The 19,423-nt window shown below is 38.1% G+C and overlaps 1 protein-coding gene across 1 annotated transcript; it reads left to right on the top strand.

The window, feature by feature from the left end:
- Positions 1–1,545: 1,545 nt before the first annotated feature.
- On the top strand, positions 1,546–17,109 carry ACADM (acyl-CoA dehydrogenase medium chain). The gene is made up of 12 exons (XM_039703660.1): positions 1,546–1,863; positions 5,139–5,238; positions 6,054–6,151; positions 6,274–6,343; positions 8,262–8,362; positions 8,449–8,529; positions 9,356–9,486; positions 10,580–10,688; positions 11,544–11,684; positions 11,763–11,858; positions 12,536–12,784; positions 16,808–17,109. The coding sequence occupies exons 1-12, from the start codon at positions 1,561–1,563 to the stop codon at positions 16,877–16,879; spliced, it is 1,551 nt and encodes a 516-aa protein (XP_039559594.1). The 5' UTR covers positions 1,546–1,560; the 3' UTR covers positions 16,880–17,109.
- The last annotated feature ends 2,314 nt before the right edge of the window (positions 17,110–19,423 follow it).

The raw sequence follows: 19,423 nt of genomic DNA, 5'->3' as shown, positions 1-19,423 counted from the left end.
ATTACTTCCTGATGTCAACATTCTCTCAGTGTACTAATGTATTCAATCTCCCTGCCTTAGGGATGTCCTCAACCCCATTCAAAGCTGTCTCTTCACCTCAAAAAAGACCTTATTTACTACTGAAGGGCTATGGATCCTAAAGCATCTCAAAAGCATCTAGAAAAATATTTCATTTCTGATCACTGTAAGATTTGAGCCACTTCCTGCAGCTAGCAATTATGTTTAGTATATAGCATTCTTACAGGTGTTTAATCATGATCAGTCAGCTGAAGTTGCTTGTTACATGACAGGATGTATTACATACAACATCAGTTTTTTATACATACTCTGAACCCATCTATGCATCTTAAGAATTTTGATATGTGCCATTTTAGAATACACACAGTATAATCCATGCCACAAATAAAAAATTAAAACTTTAAAGCTTTCAAATGAGATTAGTGCATTTCCTTATATATTATCCCAACACAGTGTTGCGATGATAAATAAACTGAGGAATGCAAAGATATTGCATACACACAAACCACACAAATAGTTAAATAATATATAGACAGAAAATGTACTGCTCAGTAATGAAATTCCCTCACTATATTCAGAACCATGATCTATGGAAGAGAACCCTATATAAAATGGAACACAAAATGCAGACTTTGAGTGCTGGTATTTTAAAGACTCACTGCAGCTTTACATTCAAAAAATATGGTGTACTTGAAACAGGAACATACAAAATCTTCAAAAATACCTAAGCAGCACAGAGTTTTAAATTATGCTTATGTCTTTTACTCCATTGCCCTTAAGGTACAGGGAAAAAAAAATCTCCCAATATTAGAGTGAAAAAGCAGCAGCCTATGCACTGAATCAAAGTTGCCCACATGCCTCCCTTAGGTAATCAACTTCAATCACAACAGTATGAAGTCCATAAAACATTACAATCATCTCCTTTCAGACAGTTGATAAATATGTCTGTAAATAACTTTTATATTGCTAATTTTCTATCAAACTGTTTCTTTGGTATTAACTACAAAATCAATACTCTCAACTGTCAGAAACAAAACAAGCAACTAAGAGCCAAATATAAAAAGGCAATAATGATGCAAAAAGATTTGTTGCATACTATTTTGTATTATTATGCAAAATAAAATGTTATTCAAAATCTAGCTTCCAGAAAAATACTTCATTTTGTTAATTTTATTGAAATTTCACACCAAATAACAAATTCACAGAGAAGTCAATGGCTGCCATTTTTTTTGGAATCCTTGTTTTAATAAACCCCTAAATAACACTGCTGTGAAACAGTGAACCAGTACTGTTCAAAAGCATATATTTTATGCACCACAGATAATTTCCAAAAGCATTGTTTTCCTTTAAAATGCAACCGGAATTAAGAGCACTTATAAGTACATTTTATGTAAGTATCAACACAGTTGATAGTTACAACTCCCGCGCGCCAGGCCCAGTCACTCTCCAGCTCCCGGCACACCTCCGAAACATGAGTTTACGACTCCCTGAGGCGCAAATTACAGTAGAACTGCCTACACGGGCTTTTCTGCTAACAGATGAATGGTGTACGCGACTGGAGCCAGCCTAGGACACTCAGCAAACAGGCAGCGAAGCGGCCACGCACACTGCCCGGGTTGGGCGCACGGGCCGGCCTGCCCCAGCGGCCGAACAGCAGCGCGCCGGAGGCTGCCTCGCGGCAGCAGAGCAAGGCGGGGCGGGGCGGTGGAACCCAGGGCTTCCCCAGCCCCTCGGCTCAACGGGCGGCCCGCGTGGCACCGCCCCGGGCGCCCGAGCACCGCCCCGCTGAAGCGGCTGTGCCTGCCGGGCTTTCCCGCAGAGATGGCTGCGCTGAGGGCAACGCGGGTGAGCGGCCGGGGGGGTGAACGCTTGGGGGACACAAGAGCCAGGGAGAGGCACGGGACGGACCGGACCAGACCGGACTGAAGCGAACCGAACCGAGGCGCTGCCGGTGCTGGCGGCCGGGGGAGCCCGGGCGGCGGGGAAGGGCCGCGGGATCGCAGAGGGCGAAGGGCGGAAGAGGCAGGGCCAGCCCGCGTTCCGCCTGCCGTGACCGTCCGGACAGCTGCAGGCATAGGGGCTACCCCGGTGGGGAGAGCCGGCGAGGCTGGAATCCACCCGCCGTGCTGCTTTTCCTGCCTCGCAGTATTTCCTGAGTTTATGGCCGTAATCCTCAAGGTTCGAATGGGAATCGCCATTTGATGTTCTTCACTGGAGATAATGCACAGCCCTGGGGTTCCTCATGTGGCAAAGGCCGCGTCGTGCCAGGTGTGACTGGCACCTCTCACTTTAATGGTGGAGACTGCTCAAAACACCGGGATTAGTGTTCAGGGTATTTTATCCAATGCATTTCCTTTAGCGTATGTAGCTGTACTACCTATGAGAATTTAAAAAAAAAAATATGTGCAAAATATAATAGTTGCTTTTCTAAAGTACAAACTTTCTACTGTATTGAACCACCAATAACCTCACAGCTTCAAACTAGGAAATAGAAACTATTCAAAACACATCCACCATTACACATGGCTTTTTCTGGATTCCCCATTTCCAGAGGCATTCATGAGTGAATTATTTGAAAGGCCCTTCACAGCCTCCTAGCAGCAGTATTAGTTTGCCCCAATTTGATGCAACTTGGCCGCAGGTCCTAAGTGTGGCTGTGAGAGTGAGGGAAGTCAGTGAGGGAAGAAGTCTCCATCTGAAGTTGGTATCTTATGGCTCAAAAGTAATGCTTTAGGCAAAGGAAGCCCATAGGGAGGAAATTATTCTTTCAAGTTCAGCCTCTTGACATGTTACCCCAGCAACAAAATGCTCTTGATAATTCTTTTCCTTTTTGCTCTGAGATATGTGAGGCAGAATCAAGGATAGTAACCCTTAGCTTATTGTTGTCCCACCGTTTTCTGTGATCAGAAACATGGGACAACACGTGCATCTTTTCAAACAGGTTCTATAGTTCTTTCGTCATCAAGGTAATAAAGAGATCGCATCACTTTTGTGAGTAGCCTTGTCATACCCTTTTCCTGGAATTAGTCTCACTACACTGATGGTCATATTTTTAATTGCGAGAGAGTTTATACAGTAGTGCAAGGAAACGCAGTAGGAGTTGTATCTGAACATCACTAGCAGTAGTTTGTCACTGAATCCAACTGTTCCTCAGAGTTAAGAAGCAGGAAAGCTGACAAGTAGATAGATGGTCATCCAAATTTTTACATGTAGCAAACCCTCATCCTATGTCATCTGATCAGTCATGCATCTTCCAGGTATGAGTCCCATCTGTCCATATTTCCTTGTGGGGATATTGTTGAGTTTTTCCAGAGTAATCTTCAGTGTTACCTTGCATACTATACCACAATAGACATAATTTCACTTGTTTAAATTTTACAGCTTCTTCCAAATAGGGTATCACTTCTAGCATTAGTTTGAATCCAGTACTTTTCCAAGTGTGGGCAAAAACTTTTGGTTGCAAAGCTATGCATTAGTCTATTCCTAATAGACTAATTAGGGATATTAGTCTAGCCCTATTTAAGGGCTAGTCCTTAAAAAAAGAAAAAAAAAACCCAAATTCAGTAATGTGACTTTTTTTCAACCTCATCCTGTCTTTTTTCCAGATAAAATAAGGCATAAATAATGCTGAAGAATCAAGGTCTATCTAGATTTTTGTGATATTGTTTTGGCTTTTAATATGAGAGGTAGCAGTAACAGAAAACTTACCAAGATACTCTTTCGCAATGTCTATTGTTTCTAAAAACTTGAAATTAATAATATATTACCTACAACAAAATGCAATAATGAACAATTAATAAATTGACATTACCAGCACAGTATGCAAATATGTCATAACCTGCCCCTCTTCCCTGCCTAGAAGAGGTCCTTCTGCATTTCTTCACCTTTGAACTTTATAGATGGTTTCAGTATCCTCTGGAAATACTTTTTCCACTATGTTGATACTTATTATTGGCAGTATTCATCATGCTTCTTGTGCTGTGTTATAACCATCTATCATGTAGCATTATTATTAATATCACAGTTTATCTACCATAACTTTTTTGAAGGTACTTGTTGCCTCCCTAGCTGTGTAACTTTCTGTAATGTCCTTGTCTTCTAGAGTTCCCAGTAAAATGTCTGTAATATTTTCTCCATTACTATTAATAATTAATTTTTTTTTAATGCTAGGAACTAAGTGACTGCTCTGATCACAATTAAAAAAAAGAAGTCTACATTTTCACAGAAGAAAATCAAGAAGAAGCCTTTCCTTAGTGTTCAGGCAAATTTGGTTTTGCAATATTGATTTGGGTCATCCTAAAAAATTATCCAATTTCATATTTTTCACTAATTTTCAAACATTTCAGAGATTCATAGCTCTTGAAGAGAGTAAACCATCCTCTTAAAACAAATTCAGACATGTTTTTTCACAGTATTAAGACATTCTGAAAATACCTGTAGCAACAGTATTGGGGCTCTAAACTTGAAAAGCAGAGAAAGTATTTACAATGAAAAAGAATAAATTTGTGGCAAGTATTAGGAGGAAAACTAAACTCAAGATAGTCTGCTGTCTCTCCTATTGGAAGACAATAATAATCACCAAGTGTCAGTGACAGCAGCTTATTAAAAGAAAGCAGAGATTAGTGTAGGACATTATCAGAATATTCTGATATATTGGCTAATAGGTAGGTTGTTTTTAAAATCTTGCTAAATCTGCATGTAGGTAAGCATTGAGTAATAGGATATTCACTACAGGGCCAGAAAATGAAGTTTGAAGCGTGTGTGTATAAAGGAAAGAAATATATATTATTGTGTCTCTGTGAACATAAATTTTAATTATGCTTAATAATTTTAAAATACTCAATTGCACAATACTTAAAAGTGCATACAGCAGTTCACTTGCCCTTGGTCCTGTTAAAGCCTGAGATTCCTGGTAGAGGTGTCAGTTCATGTAAGTGCTGCTTGCCACAGGAGGAAAACACAATGTAGCCAGTAATTCTTTTATCACTGTAGTAATTGTATTATACTTGATGTGACACGGTTTCCAGAGAGGGAGTCTAGAGTTGTGCTGCAGATAGGTTACAAGCTTTAGGAGGCTTGAACTGTAAAGATCTTACACCTCATGTTCTTTTCCTCTTTAGCAAATGCTTCAGACCATCACAGGGAATGGATGGAGGTCCTATTCTGGTAAACCTGCTCAAAACTTACATGTAGGCAAACCTGGAGCTGGCTTTAGCTTTGGTAAGTAGTACAGTTTTTGAAAGAAATGTAACAATAATGGACAAATTGTAGAGTTAAAAAGAAATCATATCCTATATTGTAGTTCACCATGATTTTAAAATGAAGGTGTTTTTCCAAATATATTTCTAGTAAAAAAATAGTTTGAAAACCAAAGTAACTTTATCTGTAACTGAGACAAGGCAGATATTTGTATAGTGTTCTTAAGATTTTCTTCTTTTTTTAACTCATGTCTATGATAAGTTTGGCTTTTTTTATTTTTATTGCCAGAGTGTCTTAGCTTTGAATACTTACCTCATATTGCTGTTTTCAATGTTACAGTACCTAAATGTAGTCATAGTTGAACTAGGTTATCAAGAAATGTAAAAAAAGAAATTTGTCTTCATTTTGACATATTATATATAATATATACATATACAAGCAAATTGAGAGGATCAGAGCTAGATGTTTGAAATTGAAGAGTCAGGATCTTTGGGCAACCTCTGTCTTTTTATGCTTTTAATTAGCACAGCATTCTTCTTATTTCTTTTGGTAATACATTTTATGTTACACAGTCCTTTCTGCTTAGTTTTCAATATTTCGTGGAAAATCTCATCAGACATAAGTGCACGTAGGGGTTGATCAGAGAACAATAGAAGTTTTCTCCCAGGAGGAAGAGGAACCTGAACATTTTTGCTTCCTGGAGAGCCCCAAATAGTGGTGGTTTGGATTGTCCTGGAAGGATGCTCTTGTTTTCTTTTTTATCGCAGTCTTGACAATTAGCAAAATAAAAGATAGCAGAGGATTTATGATCTTTTTCTCTTCCTTTTCTAAAACAGAACTTACTGATGAACAGAAAGAGTTTCAAGCTACTGCTCGTAAATTTGCTGTGGAGGAAATTATTCCTGTTGCTGCACAATATGACAAAACTGGAGAGGTAAATTCTACCATAGTGTAAGAGAAAAATTGGGAAAAAACAGACTTTTAATCTTAACCTGCATAAAATTTAAAGTTTTGGTTGTGATGCATCAGAAGGTGATTTTTCCATGTCTGTTTCAGTATCCTGTTCCACTTATAAAGAGAGCTTGGGAGCTTGGTCTTATGAATTCACACATACCAGAAAGCTGTGGTAAGTAAATATTCTTTTTAATCTGTAAAATGAAACAACAAAAAGACATTAGATGATAATCCTCTGTGTAATTATGGATTCTGTACCGTTGCATAAATAGTCACATACTTGCATAATCTAAATTTAATTAGTAGGCAGGTTGACACATACAGGTGGTACTAAGTGTGGGTGTAATCAGGAGACAAATTACGTAGATTATGGTTTAGTAATTTATGACCAGATTTTTCCACCATGATTACAGCTGATAATGTTTCCCTGGTGCAGTGTCAGCTGATTAGGCAGAGAAATTAGAAGGTCATGTTTTGTTCTAGTCTCTGACACAGGCTGGAGCAATTTAAGAGCTTATCCCAGAAGGACTGTTTTTCAGTTTAGATTAAGTGCAGTACAGCAAAGTCTTGACTCATAAGATGTATGAGTGATACAGACAAACATGATATGCTAGAAAAGGGTTTTAATGAAAGGAACTTATGCCTCATAAAATCACTGAAGTTCTCTGAAGTAGCTACTAAATGTGTGAGCAGGGGATAGAGAATGTCTGAATTTCCAAAATTAGTTTTAAAAATCATCAGCTTTCATACTGGCAAAATTAGCAGCACAGCCTTGCTAGGTCTTGTGTTATTTGGGATGTCTGTAAATAAACGGAGAAGGGCGTAAATGCAAAGGTGATAGAGTTTGCTGATAATACTAAGTTATTTGGCATAGAAAAGATGATCTGGTTCAGAGAGCTGCAGGAAAAGATCACAGAAGAGAGCGAGAGTTAAAATGGCAATGTGATTCAAAAAGAAAAGTGATGCACATGTGAAGGGAAAGAATCAATCTGAACTTCACAGAGGAAAGGTATGCTCTAGATACTGCCTCTCAGGAAAGACATCTTTGGATCCTGTGAACATGAGCATAATGCTCAGAAGTGGTCAAAACTGTAAAATCTAAGGTCAAGAGGGACTCTTAAGGGAAAGAATTAGAAAGCAGAAGGCATAATTATGCTGCCTCTTGAATCCAAATTGCACTTGCCTCTTTAACTCATTGTATAGTCAGATCCTTCTATCTCAAGAGGGTATTAGGGAAATAGAGAAGGTTTCTAAAACCTGCCCAGAATATAGAAGTTTTATCTTCTGTGTGAGATGTAAATTCTATAGAAGAAATTACTAAAATGTCAGTGTCATGAGAGAGTGTGAAAAGGGATTGATGGTTCACTGTCCCTTTCAATATAACTAGAAGGTATCAAATTATGTCAGCAGATGCTAGATTCAAAACAAGTGAATGAGATGGTTCTGCATGCATTGTGGAGTTAATTTGCAACTTATTGCCTCTGTACAATATACGTGCTAAAATCTGACACAGATTCAAAAAGACACCGGATAAATTCATGTAATAGATGTCTGTCAGGGGTTGGCATATCAAAGATACCAAAGAGAATTATTTCTTTGACCAAGAAAGTCACCTGAAAGTTCAGGAAAATATTTTTGAGGTAGTTGTTATTGTACTTACAACTTGTACTGTTGGGAAGCATAGTGTTGGCTTCTGTCAGAAACAGATTACTGTGTTGGCTGTCTACTAATATGCAGACTTTTTTTGTTCTCAAATGCTTTTGGCTCTTTTCTCTGCTTCCTATGAACTCTTAATTCTTGAATGTACAGTAGTAAAAAAATGTGAGTGGTACGTTCTTGCCACTTTGTGCAAGTTATCTCTCATTAATCAAACAATAACTCTGGGCACATGATACGTAATTTTCAAATCACCTGTTACTCTTCTGATGAAGATTTATTTAAAAAGTTTGCCTGAGAATGCCTAACCAAACACAGTACACAATTAAATGTATGTGGAATAATACATTTTTGTTAATTATGTTGTGTACATCATTAATATTAATACATTATAATTTATATCCCCTTGAGTAACTTAAATACTTGAACCATAGGTGGCCTTGGCCTTGGCAGTTTTGAAGCGTGCCTTATTACAGAAGAGTTAGCTTATGGGTGTACAGGGGTTCAAACTGCCATTGAAGCCAACTCCCTAGGGGTAAGTTCTGCCTTTTCTTACATCCCTTAAACTACAATCTCTGCCCTTGAAAGAGCTGGATTAATGGTCTAAATATTTTTTTTCAGCAAATGCCAGTTATCATTGCGGGAAATGAGCATCAGCAGAAAAAATACTTAGGAAGAATGACAGAAGAACCAATAATGTGTGTAAGTATAACTGCTATACTGCAGAATGTTTCTAAACCACATTAATTGTATTACTCCTTTTTTTTCCTTCCTTTTTTGTGATTTTTTTTTCCCCTGAACACTTATATGTACTCACAACTTAGCTCTCTTTGATTTATATGTAAACAGTGACATTTACTGAAAGTTAGCAAATACCTAATGAGATATATCCTGTAAGTAACCAGAAGATATTACTTGGAAAATTATCCTCATCCTAAGTCACTTACCAAAAATTATAGGGTTTTTTCCCTTTCAAGAGGGGTTGTAGATGTTTAAGAAAAATACAAGGTTTATGTAACAAACTTAAATGGGAATGACACTCTTATTTGTGATCTCAAATATTACATAAACAGTACTGGTTACATAGAAAGCAGTAAAGATTCATGTGCAGTGTATGTAAATTTACAACTTAGCCTCCTAAATTGAAGGACTCAGTGCTCCTGTTTTCAGACTTTAAAGATCCTCAGCTTTCACATCAGAATTTTTGAATCCTGGAAGTACTAACTTAAGGATTATAGAATGTTTATAGAATGTTTCTGTTTGATTAAAAGTCAATTTTATGTATTATTATGGATTTATAAAGAAAATTAACCCTTACTCGGCCAGCTGTTTGCAGGGGGGAGAGGGCCATGTGTAGGGTTGTTTTGGGGTTTTATTGGGGAGTTTTGTTTATTTGGTGTTTGGATATTACCATGCAGTTCACTTAAACCTTCAACAACTAGTTTGATGCACATAATCTGCATGAATTTGTAGTTGACTAAAGACAGAACTTTTATTCTGCAAGATTTTGCATCTTAATTTCTTTTAGGCTTACTGTGTAACAGAGCCTGGAGCAGGCTCTGATGTGGCTGGTATAAAAACAAAGGCTGAGAAGAAAGGAGATGAATATGTTATTAATGGTCAGAAGATGTGGATCACAAATGGGGGGAAAGCAAACTGGTATGTTAACTGGCGTCATAGGTTTATACTGTCATGTAGTAGCTTTACCCCACCCCTCCAACCTCAGTTAAAGTCTTTAAAGATCAATCCTTTAAAAACCTATTCTTAGACACAAATCTGAATGTTCTCTGTTTCAGCAGACTACATTTTAATCTCTGCCCAGTTTATGAGGATAGCTATCAGGATAGCATATACAAATGCAGTCTTGAGTGCTATGCAAAGCCTAAAAAGAAAAATGAGTGATGACATTATGACTCCACACTCAATAATAGCCTCTTGAATCTTTCAGCTATCAAAATTAAATGTGATTCTACTAGAAACACCTCTGACTCCTAGTGAAGCTAGAAACACTGTTAGATTGTAGTGTTACTTTTTCTTTTCTGAAAAGAAGACATTTTCCATCTGTCAAAGATTGCAGATATGGCTGTGTTGTCTGGAGTATGCTTTTACAATGTAAACCTCTGAAATCATGTCTTACATCACACTGATTCACAACATAGACACACAACATTTCCCTGAATTCAAGTGGAAGAAACTTCCTAGACTTACCCAAAAGCTGAATTTTCTAGTTACTTTCTTGTTGAAGGCAGACCCACCAAAGACAATCTATCAGATTTCTTTTGACCTTACTGAATACCATAGAAGTGATTTACAGCTATTTAATTTTTAAGAGAAATACTTAGTTATAACTTACACTTAGAAAAATAAAATCAAGATCTTTGAAATCAGGTTATAACTTTTACATCCAAGAAAGTATGTCCTAAGCATTAATTTTTATGTACATGCTATGAATAGGTTTCTTTTGTACTATTTGGGAAGCTGTTAATATCATAAAGACTTACAATACATGGAAAAGGTAGGGAATATTTGCATGTTGATCTGAGTAACTTTATGAAATCTTGAATCTTTGAAACTTCTACTCTCTTTCTCCCTCTTATTTTATTTTCAGGATGGGCAGGAAAGAAAGGTTGTGAACTCATAGACAGAACTTATTATATGGTAGAAATGCACATAAAAATATTTAAAGTGCTAGATAAATATATCTTGTTAATTGTGAAGATTAACTGCATCCATCTACTTTGTTTTATGCTAGGTATTTTTTGCTAGCACGTACAAATCCAGATCCAAAAGCTCCTGCAAGCAAAGCCTTTACTGGATTCATTGTGGAAGCAGATAGCCCAGGGATCCAAATTGGAAGAAAGGTGAAGACTGTATTTCTTGTTTGACAAGCCAGGAATTGTTGTGCAGCTCTAAACCAATAATAAAACAAATGTACCACTAAAGAAAAAAGACTGTTACACAATTGAACAGTTTCATATGCTTATGTACAACCATCTTTTCATTTTCACAACATAGAGGAACTATTCATGAAACATAATTTTAAAGCTATTACTTCAGAAAAGGAATTATTCAGAATGGTCTAAAGTTAAGATGACTACTTTGACCATCTGGAAAGAGTCTTTGAGAACGACTATATTGGTAGGTGCCAATAAATGAGAAGTAGTATGCCTTGAAAAAATAAGAAGCAAGCTGGATAATTTTGACCACAAATACACACAATAGTGAGTTTTAATTTTAGCTAGTGCTGGTCAAAGAAGAGGCCTTGGTGATACTGAGGCTACTTCTCTCTTTACAGAAAGCACTATTTTTAATAGTAGGTAAAACTAAATGTGGAACATTAGGCAAGAAATCTGAAAACTTGAAAATCTCATTTATTTATTCACTTGTATATATCGTATACCTGTACTTCCTGCATATTAGATGCTTTTCTTTTTCCACTTGCATCTCAAAGATAGTTGAACTAGAAGAACACAAGAAGACTGATTACAGTGATAGAACTAATTTCATATGAGGAGAAAGTAAGCTGCCCAGCTTAGACAAGTTAAGGGCATGCTGGTCTGAAAATACAAAACTAGTATTTGTCTTGCATGTGGTAATTTTTAGATTAAGTGTTTTGGGGAAAAAAAACCTATGCTTTGAGTCAACAAAAGAATGAAAACATAATGTACCTTTGAATAATCCAAATTAGTAGCACATCTGTAAATTTCCCACTTCAGGAAATGAATATGGGTCAACGCTGCTCAGATACAAGAGGCATTGTCTTTGAAGATGTGAGAGTCCCAACAGAAAATGTATTGATAGCTGAAGGAGCTGGCTTTAAAATCGCAATGGGAGCTTTTGATAAGACCAGACCACCCGTAAGTATCAGAAAAAATGAGGTTATAAAATATAGCAGGAATTTCTGATTTTTTTATTCTGGCCTGTATTCAATTTAGGTAGCAGCTGGTGCTGTTGGATTAGCAAAAAGAGCCCTTGATGAAGCTACTAGGTACGCTTTGGAGAGAAAAACCTTTGGGAAACCAATTGTTGAAGTAAGTGTGGGGGCAGACAATGTAATAAAAGCTTATGTTTTCACACCAGATGTACTGGTACTGATTTTTCAAGGTTATTCCTTGATATTTATATTTCCTTAGTTTTTATATTATACCTCTGACATTTTGTGGTTTCCAAGTATATAGGTGCACTATAAGTAAACTTAGCTGTGTGGTATCTTCAAGAATTTTTGGTAATTTATCAATGATAGTAGGAAAAGCAGAAAAAAAACCTCTGTCCCAAAGCTCAGAACTTACATAACACCTGGACATACTTAAGTTCTTCAGCGCTAATAAAGAGGGATTTTCAGGAAAGAAGAAAACATCTGAGGTATGTGAAACAAGATATATAGTATTAACACCAACAGAATACATTGCCCATCATGCTGCTTATCAGTTTTGAAAAAATATGAATAAGCAACAAGCTAAATACCAACAAATAGGAAAGAACAACTATTGTTTCATCAGTATTTAATCCCTATGACTAAATGAAATCGAAAACTTAAAGAGTATAATTCAACATACATATATGAGAGCGCAATGCATGTTCTGTGTAACTTCTCTCTCACGACTTAATGAGTTTTTTGAAAAAAATCACTGCATTAAGAAGCTTTTATCTTTCCTGCATGCCATAGAATTTTAAGCAGGCAATATTAACCTAGTTTATTTCATCACAGCACCAAGCAGTGTCTTTCTTGCTTGCTGAAATGGCAATGAAAGTTGAACTCGCTAGGATGGCTTACCAGAGAGCTGCCTGGGAAGTTGATGCTGGTCGCAGGAATACCTACTATGCTTCCATTGCGAAGGCATTTGCTGGTGACATTGCAAACCAAGTAGCTGCAGACGCAGTACAGATATTTGGAGGAAATGGATTTAATACTGAATATCCTGTAGAAAAACTAATGAGAGATGCTAAAATCTACCAGGTAAGTAAAAGAGAAAGTGATAATGCATAGATTTTATACAGAATGAAGTAATGGTTACTTACTTCAAATCATGATGCACACATATTAAAAAACTAATTTTAGAATGAAAGCAGTAATCCTTCCATTTAAAGAAACAGGGATTCAAATCAGGAAATTAGTTCAAATCAGGAAATTACTTCATACTACAGTCATTGCACTTGACAAAAACTGAAACCACATAATAAAAAAAAATTATATTGTGTGGGTTTTGGTTTTTTTTCCCTCTAATGTGATAACTCATTGCAATTCTTGGATTGTCAATTTTGAAGTCTTTGAATTCTTAGGAAAAAAATCTTTATCAAAATACCAATGCTTGCTTTGGTATTCTGTAAGTAGAGGTGGTTTACATATCATACCGTTCTTAAAAATCTCCAGAGATGCAAAACTTTTGACCATTGGTCTGTATCCTGGATTGATGTCTGCTTATAGTTCAGCTGTCTTCTTAGCCTGAACACTAAAGCAGTTTCTTACCCCAATGACTTATGAGGGAAGAAATGTTTTTTGTTTGGTTGGAGTTTTTGTTTTACTTCTCCATTAAACTTTCTGTTTGAAACTTTGGTATTATAAGCTGCATAGAATGTGTATCAACAGTATTGAGTATCACAGTATTGTAGTTTAAACCCAGCTGGCGACTAAGTTGCCACACAAGGAAGCTGCTCACTCCCTTCTCCTCCCTGCTCCTGAGGGATGGTGGAGAGAATTGGAAAAAAAAGGTAAACCTCGTGTATTGAGAAAATTGAAATAAGTTTAATAATAATAAGTTTAATAATTGAAAGAAAGTAAATTATAATAAAAGAGAGAGGCAGATAGCAATAGAACCCAGGAAGAACAAGTGACGCACAATAAAGTTGTTCACCACCTGGTCTGAAACATGAATGTGTTACCAACGCTATTCTCACAAAACACAGCACTGGACCAGCTACTAAGAAAACTATTAACCCTGTCCTAGCTGGCACCATGGCATGTAAAATGATTACTTTGCATGTGTTGTATCAACAGAAGTTTGACACAACCTAGAGTGATTATCCACTTTTTTAACAAGACCCTTTTGTACTCATATATCCCCAGGTTTTTTATTGCAGTGTTACTGTCAAGAAATTATTCCATGTTGTGTTGTAATTAGTATATTGGCATATACTATACTGCAGTTCTTTGTTCAACAAGAATATTTTCATTTCATTCAGCAAAACCAGTAATCCTTATTGATATCTAACACTAACAGTGACTAGACAAAACATAACAAAGTAGATGATATCAATAAACGTACATAGACCATGACCTCTAATGATTGTTAGCTATAATAGCTGTCAATCCAAGATTCTAGGCAGTTAATATTTGTCTCACAGCTGACTTCAAAATGCAAACTATTATTGCCACTAGCCAAGAATTTATTTTTCTCAGTTTAAGGAAAGACAACTTCTATGCTGGAATCTAAAGGTCCCTATAACTAACTTCACTTCTGTGAGTGAGGAAATGAATGACTAATTGAAATTTATGATTGGGATTTTTTTCCTGTCAGACTGCATGCTTTTTAGAGAATGATGGTGCAAGGGTTAAAACTGAGATTGATTTGAAAAAATTCCATCTTTACGTAGTTTTTTCATTACAGTGATCCAAATGCATGGCTAAGTAGGCTTGTTTTTGTCATTAATTGCCGGGGTCGGCTGTTACTTGTCTCTGCCCCAGCACGGGAAAAAGTGGTTCTGGGCAGGCCGCGCTCTCGAAGAAGGAGTCTGGACTCTTGCTTTTAGGTCTTCAGTCGAGTTTATTATTTCTTATTTCCAAAGATTTTCTGTCTGTCCAGCCGAGGTCTGATCAGCAAGACAGCCAAAGGCACTCTCCCCCGCCCACGAGGCGGTTGTCTCTTTTATAATGAAAATTACGTATTAGATATTTACCTTTACTTCCCAATACTTTCTGCCCTTGTTGGCAAGTGTACTCTTTCTATGAACCAATCCACACATGCCAACATCATCCTGAACATGGATGCCAAGGAGAAGAAAGAAGAAGGACAGGGCACGCCCAAATTCCTCCATCTTGGGACTCCTGATCCATGCACAGAATTCTAGACCCCCCTGTACAACACATAAAACCCTCCTGTACAGTGCATTCTAAGTTCTAACAAGTGAATAACATCCCCTCACCATTCAGACCTGAAATTCTCTCATTTCCTCACCTTCAGGTGTCCTTTCTTTAAAAGGATCAAAGTCAAGCCACCAGGTACTTTTGGCAAAATTCCAGGGCCTCCGAGCCCCCCAAGGGTTGTCTCGGTAGCTCTGGACATCCGGAGTGATGTACTGAGTTCCCACAATTAATCGGATTTAGTATTAAATTTTTGATAAATGTCTGTTCCATTTCATCCCCAAAAGAATTCAAGAGAGGGTTTTGTCTTGCAATTATTTTGTCCATATCTCTTGATTATATCTTACACTTCACTGTGCTTTACTGTATTACTGTTCAATTCCAGATGGTAGATACTTTTGGCCATATGTTGCATGCAGAAAAACTTGATTTTTCAAATTATCTTTCATATGTTTGATCTTTTTTGGTATTCCACAATCCTTTTATTGTGTTTACTGATAACATTTTTACATGTCCTTACTGTGCCCTAGTTTTGTCTGGCTAGAAATCTTGGCTACTTTGGTAGAAACTCTTAGGTTTTGAAACTCTTAAATTTGGAAAACTTCCTTTCTTTAATTGTCAGAGAGTCTTGAAACTATTTCCATCAGCTTATAAACCAAAACCTTTCCTGCAATTACTTAATGAGATTGTGAGTTGTGATGTCTTTACACTTGATTTCCATGGCTGTGTTCATCAGCAAGTGCAAATTTAGTGCAATAGGAGCAGTTTGGTAGATTTCAGGAACGGCTGCTGAGACTCTGAGAGCTACACTCTAAGCAGTTTGAGCAGGCTGAGTTCATAGCAAGCCTGTTTAGTCCCTTGGAATATATGTCCCTGATAGGCATCCAACTGTCAGGGTCCAGGTGTAGGCTTGTACCATTATGGCTTTTCTAGGGATCGATGAATGTTTAGTATAGAGAGAAAGCAAAGCTTCTGTTTCAGTTGGTTTCAGAAGGCACCTAGTACTCACAAAACACAGTCTGCTCTGTGGACTGGATCAACATGGGATAAGCAGCAGCAGAGAATTCACTTTGGGAATCAACAGCCTGTTCTGAACCAGAACACTAATATGAACACAGTTTATAGAGTTCTTAATTTTAAAATGCTCTTTAAGGTTCCTAGGAAGATTATTCCTATAAGTGAATTTGCATGATTTTCAGTGTTTTGCCAAGCCACGTTCTGGCAGAACTGGGAGCTGAAACATAAAAACCTCTAGACTATGTTGCCTCAGCCCCTGCATTACATTGCAGTATGCCTGTGGAGCATACATCCTGCTTTGGCATTAGAACTTCATAGGTGCTTTTTTGTTTATTTTTGACTTTGCTGCTAGCAAACAAACAGAACAGAGGCATGATGCAGGCTGTTTTTAGAAGAAAATACAAGAATAAAGAAAACCACAAACAAAACTGTGTGGGAGACAGTACTAGTTAACAAGAAGCAATGGAAAGAAATGGATCAAAGACAACATATGGTAGGACCTTGAAAGGCTACTTAAAGAAAACACTTAAGGACAAGTCATCTCTTCCCTTCTACCCATGATTTCAGATCCTGCTTTGAAAAATCTAAATAATGTATTTTCTTCTATAGGGAATAAGAGGAATGTTGTCACCTATTTTCATGAGAGCCCTACTGACTTTAGATAGGAGCAGCCGAGAGAACAAGACTTTCTCAATATCTTGTATGAGTTACATTTAATTTAGCCCACTGTAATTACTCTGGCACACTGGAATGTTCTCTATTTTTTTCTGTCTTCCTGCATTTCCTAATCCACACTGGATTAGTGCCAGGGAGGTGTACAAATGTATACCTGTTAAAACCTTTTTAAAAATCACCCAGTAACATTATTGCAATTCTTCTTTTCAGATTTATGAGGGAACTGCTCAGATTCAAAGGATGATCATAGCTCGTGAACATGTTGGCAAATTTAAGGCTTAAAGAAATGTATAAAGTGTGTCTGGTGCTGCTGTAGTGCTCTGTGTTCTTATAGAAGAAGATTTTAGTGTGTTTCTGAATAGAATTAAAAAGGGATGAAAAAAATTCCTTCAAAATATTTTTATTCTGTTCATTATTAAGCACTGATTCTGTTCTCATTATAAAATAAGATAATCAAGAGTGTAATTTTTGACAGTCAATACTGCATTTGAATAAAATATTTTTATGACAGGTGTGGTTTGTTTGTATTAATTTTGTCATATCACTTTCACTGGACAACTAAGCCAAAATACTATTTCTGAAGTACGTTAAGAGCTGTATTTCAGTTTCTCTATGCTCTTGCCCCAAGCAGCTGAACAGCCATTCCAGCTGAGCAGCAGGAAGGCCTGCATTGCTGTTGTCTGTGTGCGTCTGTGCTGGGGATTTATATACTAGTCAGCAGTAGAGTCTGGCCTTTACACTCTGAAGCATGTACATTTTAAATGAGGATGAGTCACTTCAAGTGAGAATGTGTAGCTTTCCCTTAACAATGACTTACAATATGTTTTTTATTTAAAATCCAGTATATTTAAACACAGAATCAGAGAGTATGCTAAGTTGGGAGGCACCTGCAAGAATTATTAAGTCCAGCTCCTGGCCCTGCACAAAAATCCCACTCTGTGCCCAAGAGCATGGTCCAAATGTTGCTTGAGCTCTGGCTGCCTTAGAGCTGTGACCATTGCCCTGGTGAGCCTGTTCAGTGCCTGATCATCCTCTGGGGGAAAAACCTTCCCATAATACCAAGCCTAAACCTCCTGACTCAGTTCCAACCATTCCTTCAGGTTCTGTCACTGAGCACCAGAGATGAGATCAGTGTCTGCCCCTCTTCCCCTCACAAGGAAGTTGTAGACTGTGATTAGTGTCCCCTCCAACTCTTCTTCAGGTTGAACAGACCAAGTGACCTCTGCTGCTCCTCATACAGCTTCCCCACAAGGTCTTTCACCATTCTCATTAACCTCCTTTGGATGCTGTCTAATAGCTTAATGTCTTGTATATGTAAACCTATTATTCCTTTCCATCAATGTATATACTTAACTATGCCTGCAGCGAGAACAGCCAAGAAGGAATTAGGAGATTATTTATTTTTTAACCTTGGATAGACCTTTCTTGGCAATGCTGGCAGAATGGACATTCCCTGGAGTTCTTGGACAAATTACTGGCTATGTGAGGCTGTATTGCATCCAGTTCTAGGCTCCCCTGTATAAGAAAGATGGGGACTTAAAGGAGGGGATCTAGCACATGGCCACACAAATATATAAGGACCTGAAGCATCTGTCATGTGAGAAGAGGTTAACTTTTTAACCTGGACAAGAGAAAGCTTGGGTAATTTTATCTATGTGCATTAATACCTGATGGGACATAATGAAGAGGAGGGAGCCAGCCTCACAGGACCCATTAACAAGACAAGAGGCAATGGGGACAAATTAAAATACATGAGATTCCAGTGAAACACAACTTATTTTTTTACTGTGAGGGATGTCATATGCTGGCAGAGATGGCAGAGTCTCCATTTGACACTCAAAACTCAACAGGCAGTAGTCTCGAACAACCTGCTCTAGCTAAGCCTACTTGGTGTAGATGGGTTGTGCTCCATGATTTCAAGAGGTATCTTCAAACCTCAGTAATTTTATAAGTAATTGCCAATTTTACTCCAAAATGTCCTTGCCTGTGTCCGTCTCTTTCATGTCTCATCTGAATTTACTGGATGGTACTACTACTATCATCAGGTATAAGCTCTGCAATCCTTACTTCTTGGGTAAGCTACCTGGAAAAACCAGTTCTTTAAAGAAAGCATTTACTCTCTCAAAATTACTGACTTTCCTCCAGGAAGAGTCATAATGCAACACCTTTGGTAACTATTTGATGTATGTAAGAAGCAGACCTTATTTTTGATGTCCTACACAACACAGCATTATACATAGTACTACTTCTTTGATGTTCCTGCCTGGTATAGTTCAGGGAGAACATGTGCTAGAATCAAGAGCTGGTAATGATGAGCAGAATCACCCAAGATAGTTTTAAATAGGAAGCAAGAGGGACGGTTTTGAGCAAAAGGACAATTATCTTTACCCATTTTACCTGCGACTAAATTCTTGGATTTGCTTTTTCATAGAGCTGAGGAAGGAAACCGAAGTTACTTCTAAACGCTGTCTTATTTGCGGTGATGCAAGGAAGTGCACAGCTGGAGTTAGTGTACTTTAAATTTACTACCTGTTTCAGAGCAGACTTCATCTGCGGCAACTCAGCAGGCCACGCCGCCGCTGCCCGCTGAAGGGCACAGCGCAGCGCCGCCGAGCCGCGGCGCTCCGTGCCGCTCCGTGCCGCTCCGTGCCGCTCCGTGCCGCTCCGTGCCGCTCCGTGCCGCTCCGTGCCGCTCCGTGCCGCTCCGTGCCGCTCCGTGCCGCTCCGTGCCGCTCCGTGCCGCTCCGTGCCGCTCCGTGCCGCTCCGTGCCGCTCCGTGCCGCTCGGCTCTGCGCAGCCACCGGCGGGCGGGGCCCGGGCGGGGCC

This window comes from Passer montanus, unplaced genomic scaffold, assembly GCF_014805655.1.
Source record: "Passer montanus isolate IOZ18808 unplaced genomic scaffold, ASM1480565v1 scaffold166, whole genome shotgun sequence".
Classification (NCBI taxonomy): Eukaryota; Metazoa; Chordata; class Aves; order Passeriformes; family Passeridae; genus Passer; species Passer montanus.
The sequence above is the reverse complement of the archived record's forward strand: the minus strand, read 5'-3'. Positions and strand labels throughout refer to the sequence as shown.

What these genes read in the sequence shown, in the direction of transcription:
- ACADM (XM_039703660.1), top strand. Translation starts at nt 1,561, where the DNA reads ATGGTGTACGCGACTGGAGCCAGCCTAGGACACTCAGCAAACAGGCAG. An exon ending in TTGAAGCCAACTCCCTAGGG is followed by an intron (nt 8,363 to 8,448) that starts GTAAGTTCTGCC and finishes ATTTTTTTTCAG; the next exon opens with CAAATGCCAGTTATCATTGC. An exon ending in TTGGGAAACCAATTGTTGAA is followed by an intron (nt 11,859 to 12,535) that starts GTAAGTGTGGGG and finishes ATTTCATCACAG; the next exon opens with CACCAAGCAGTGTCTTTCTT.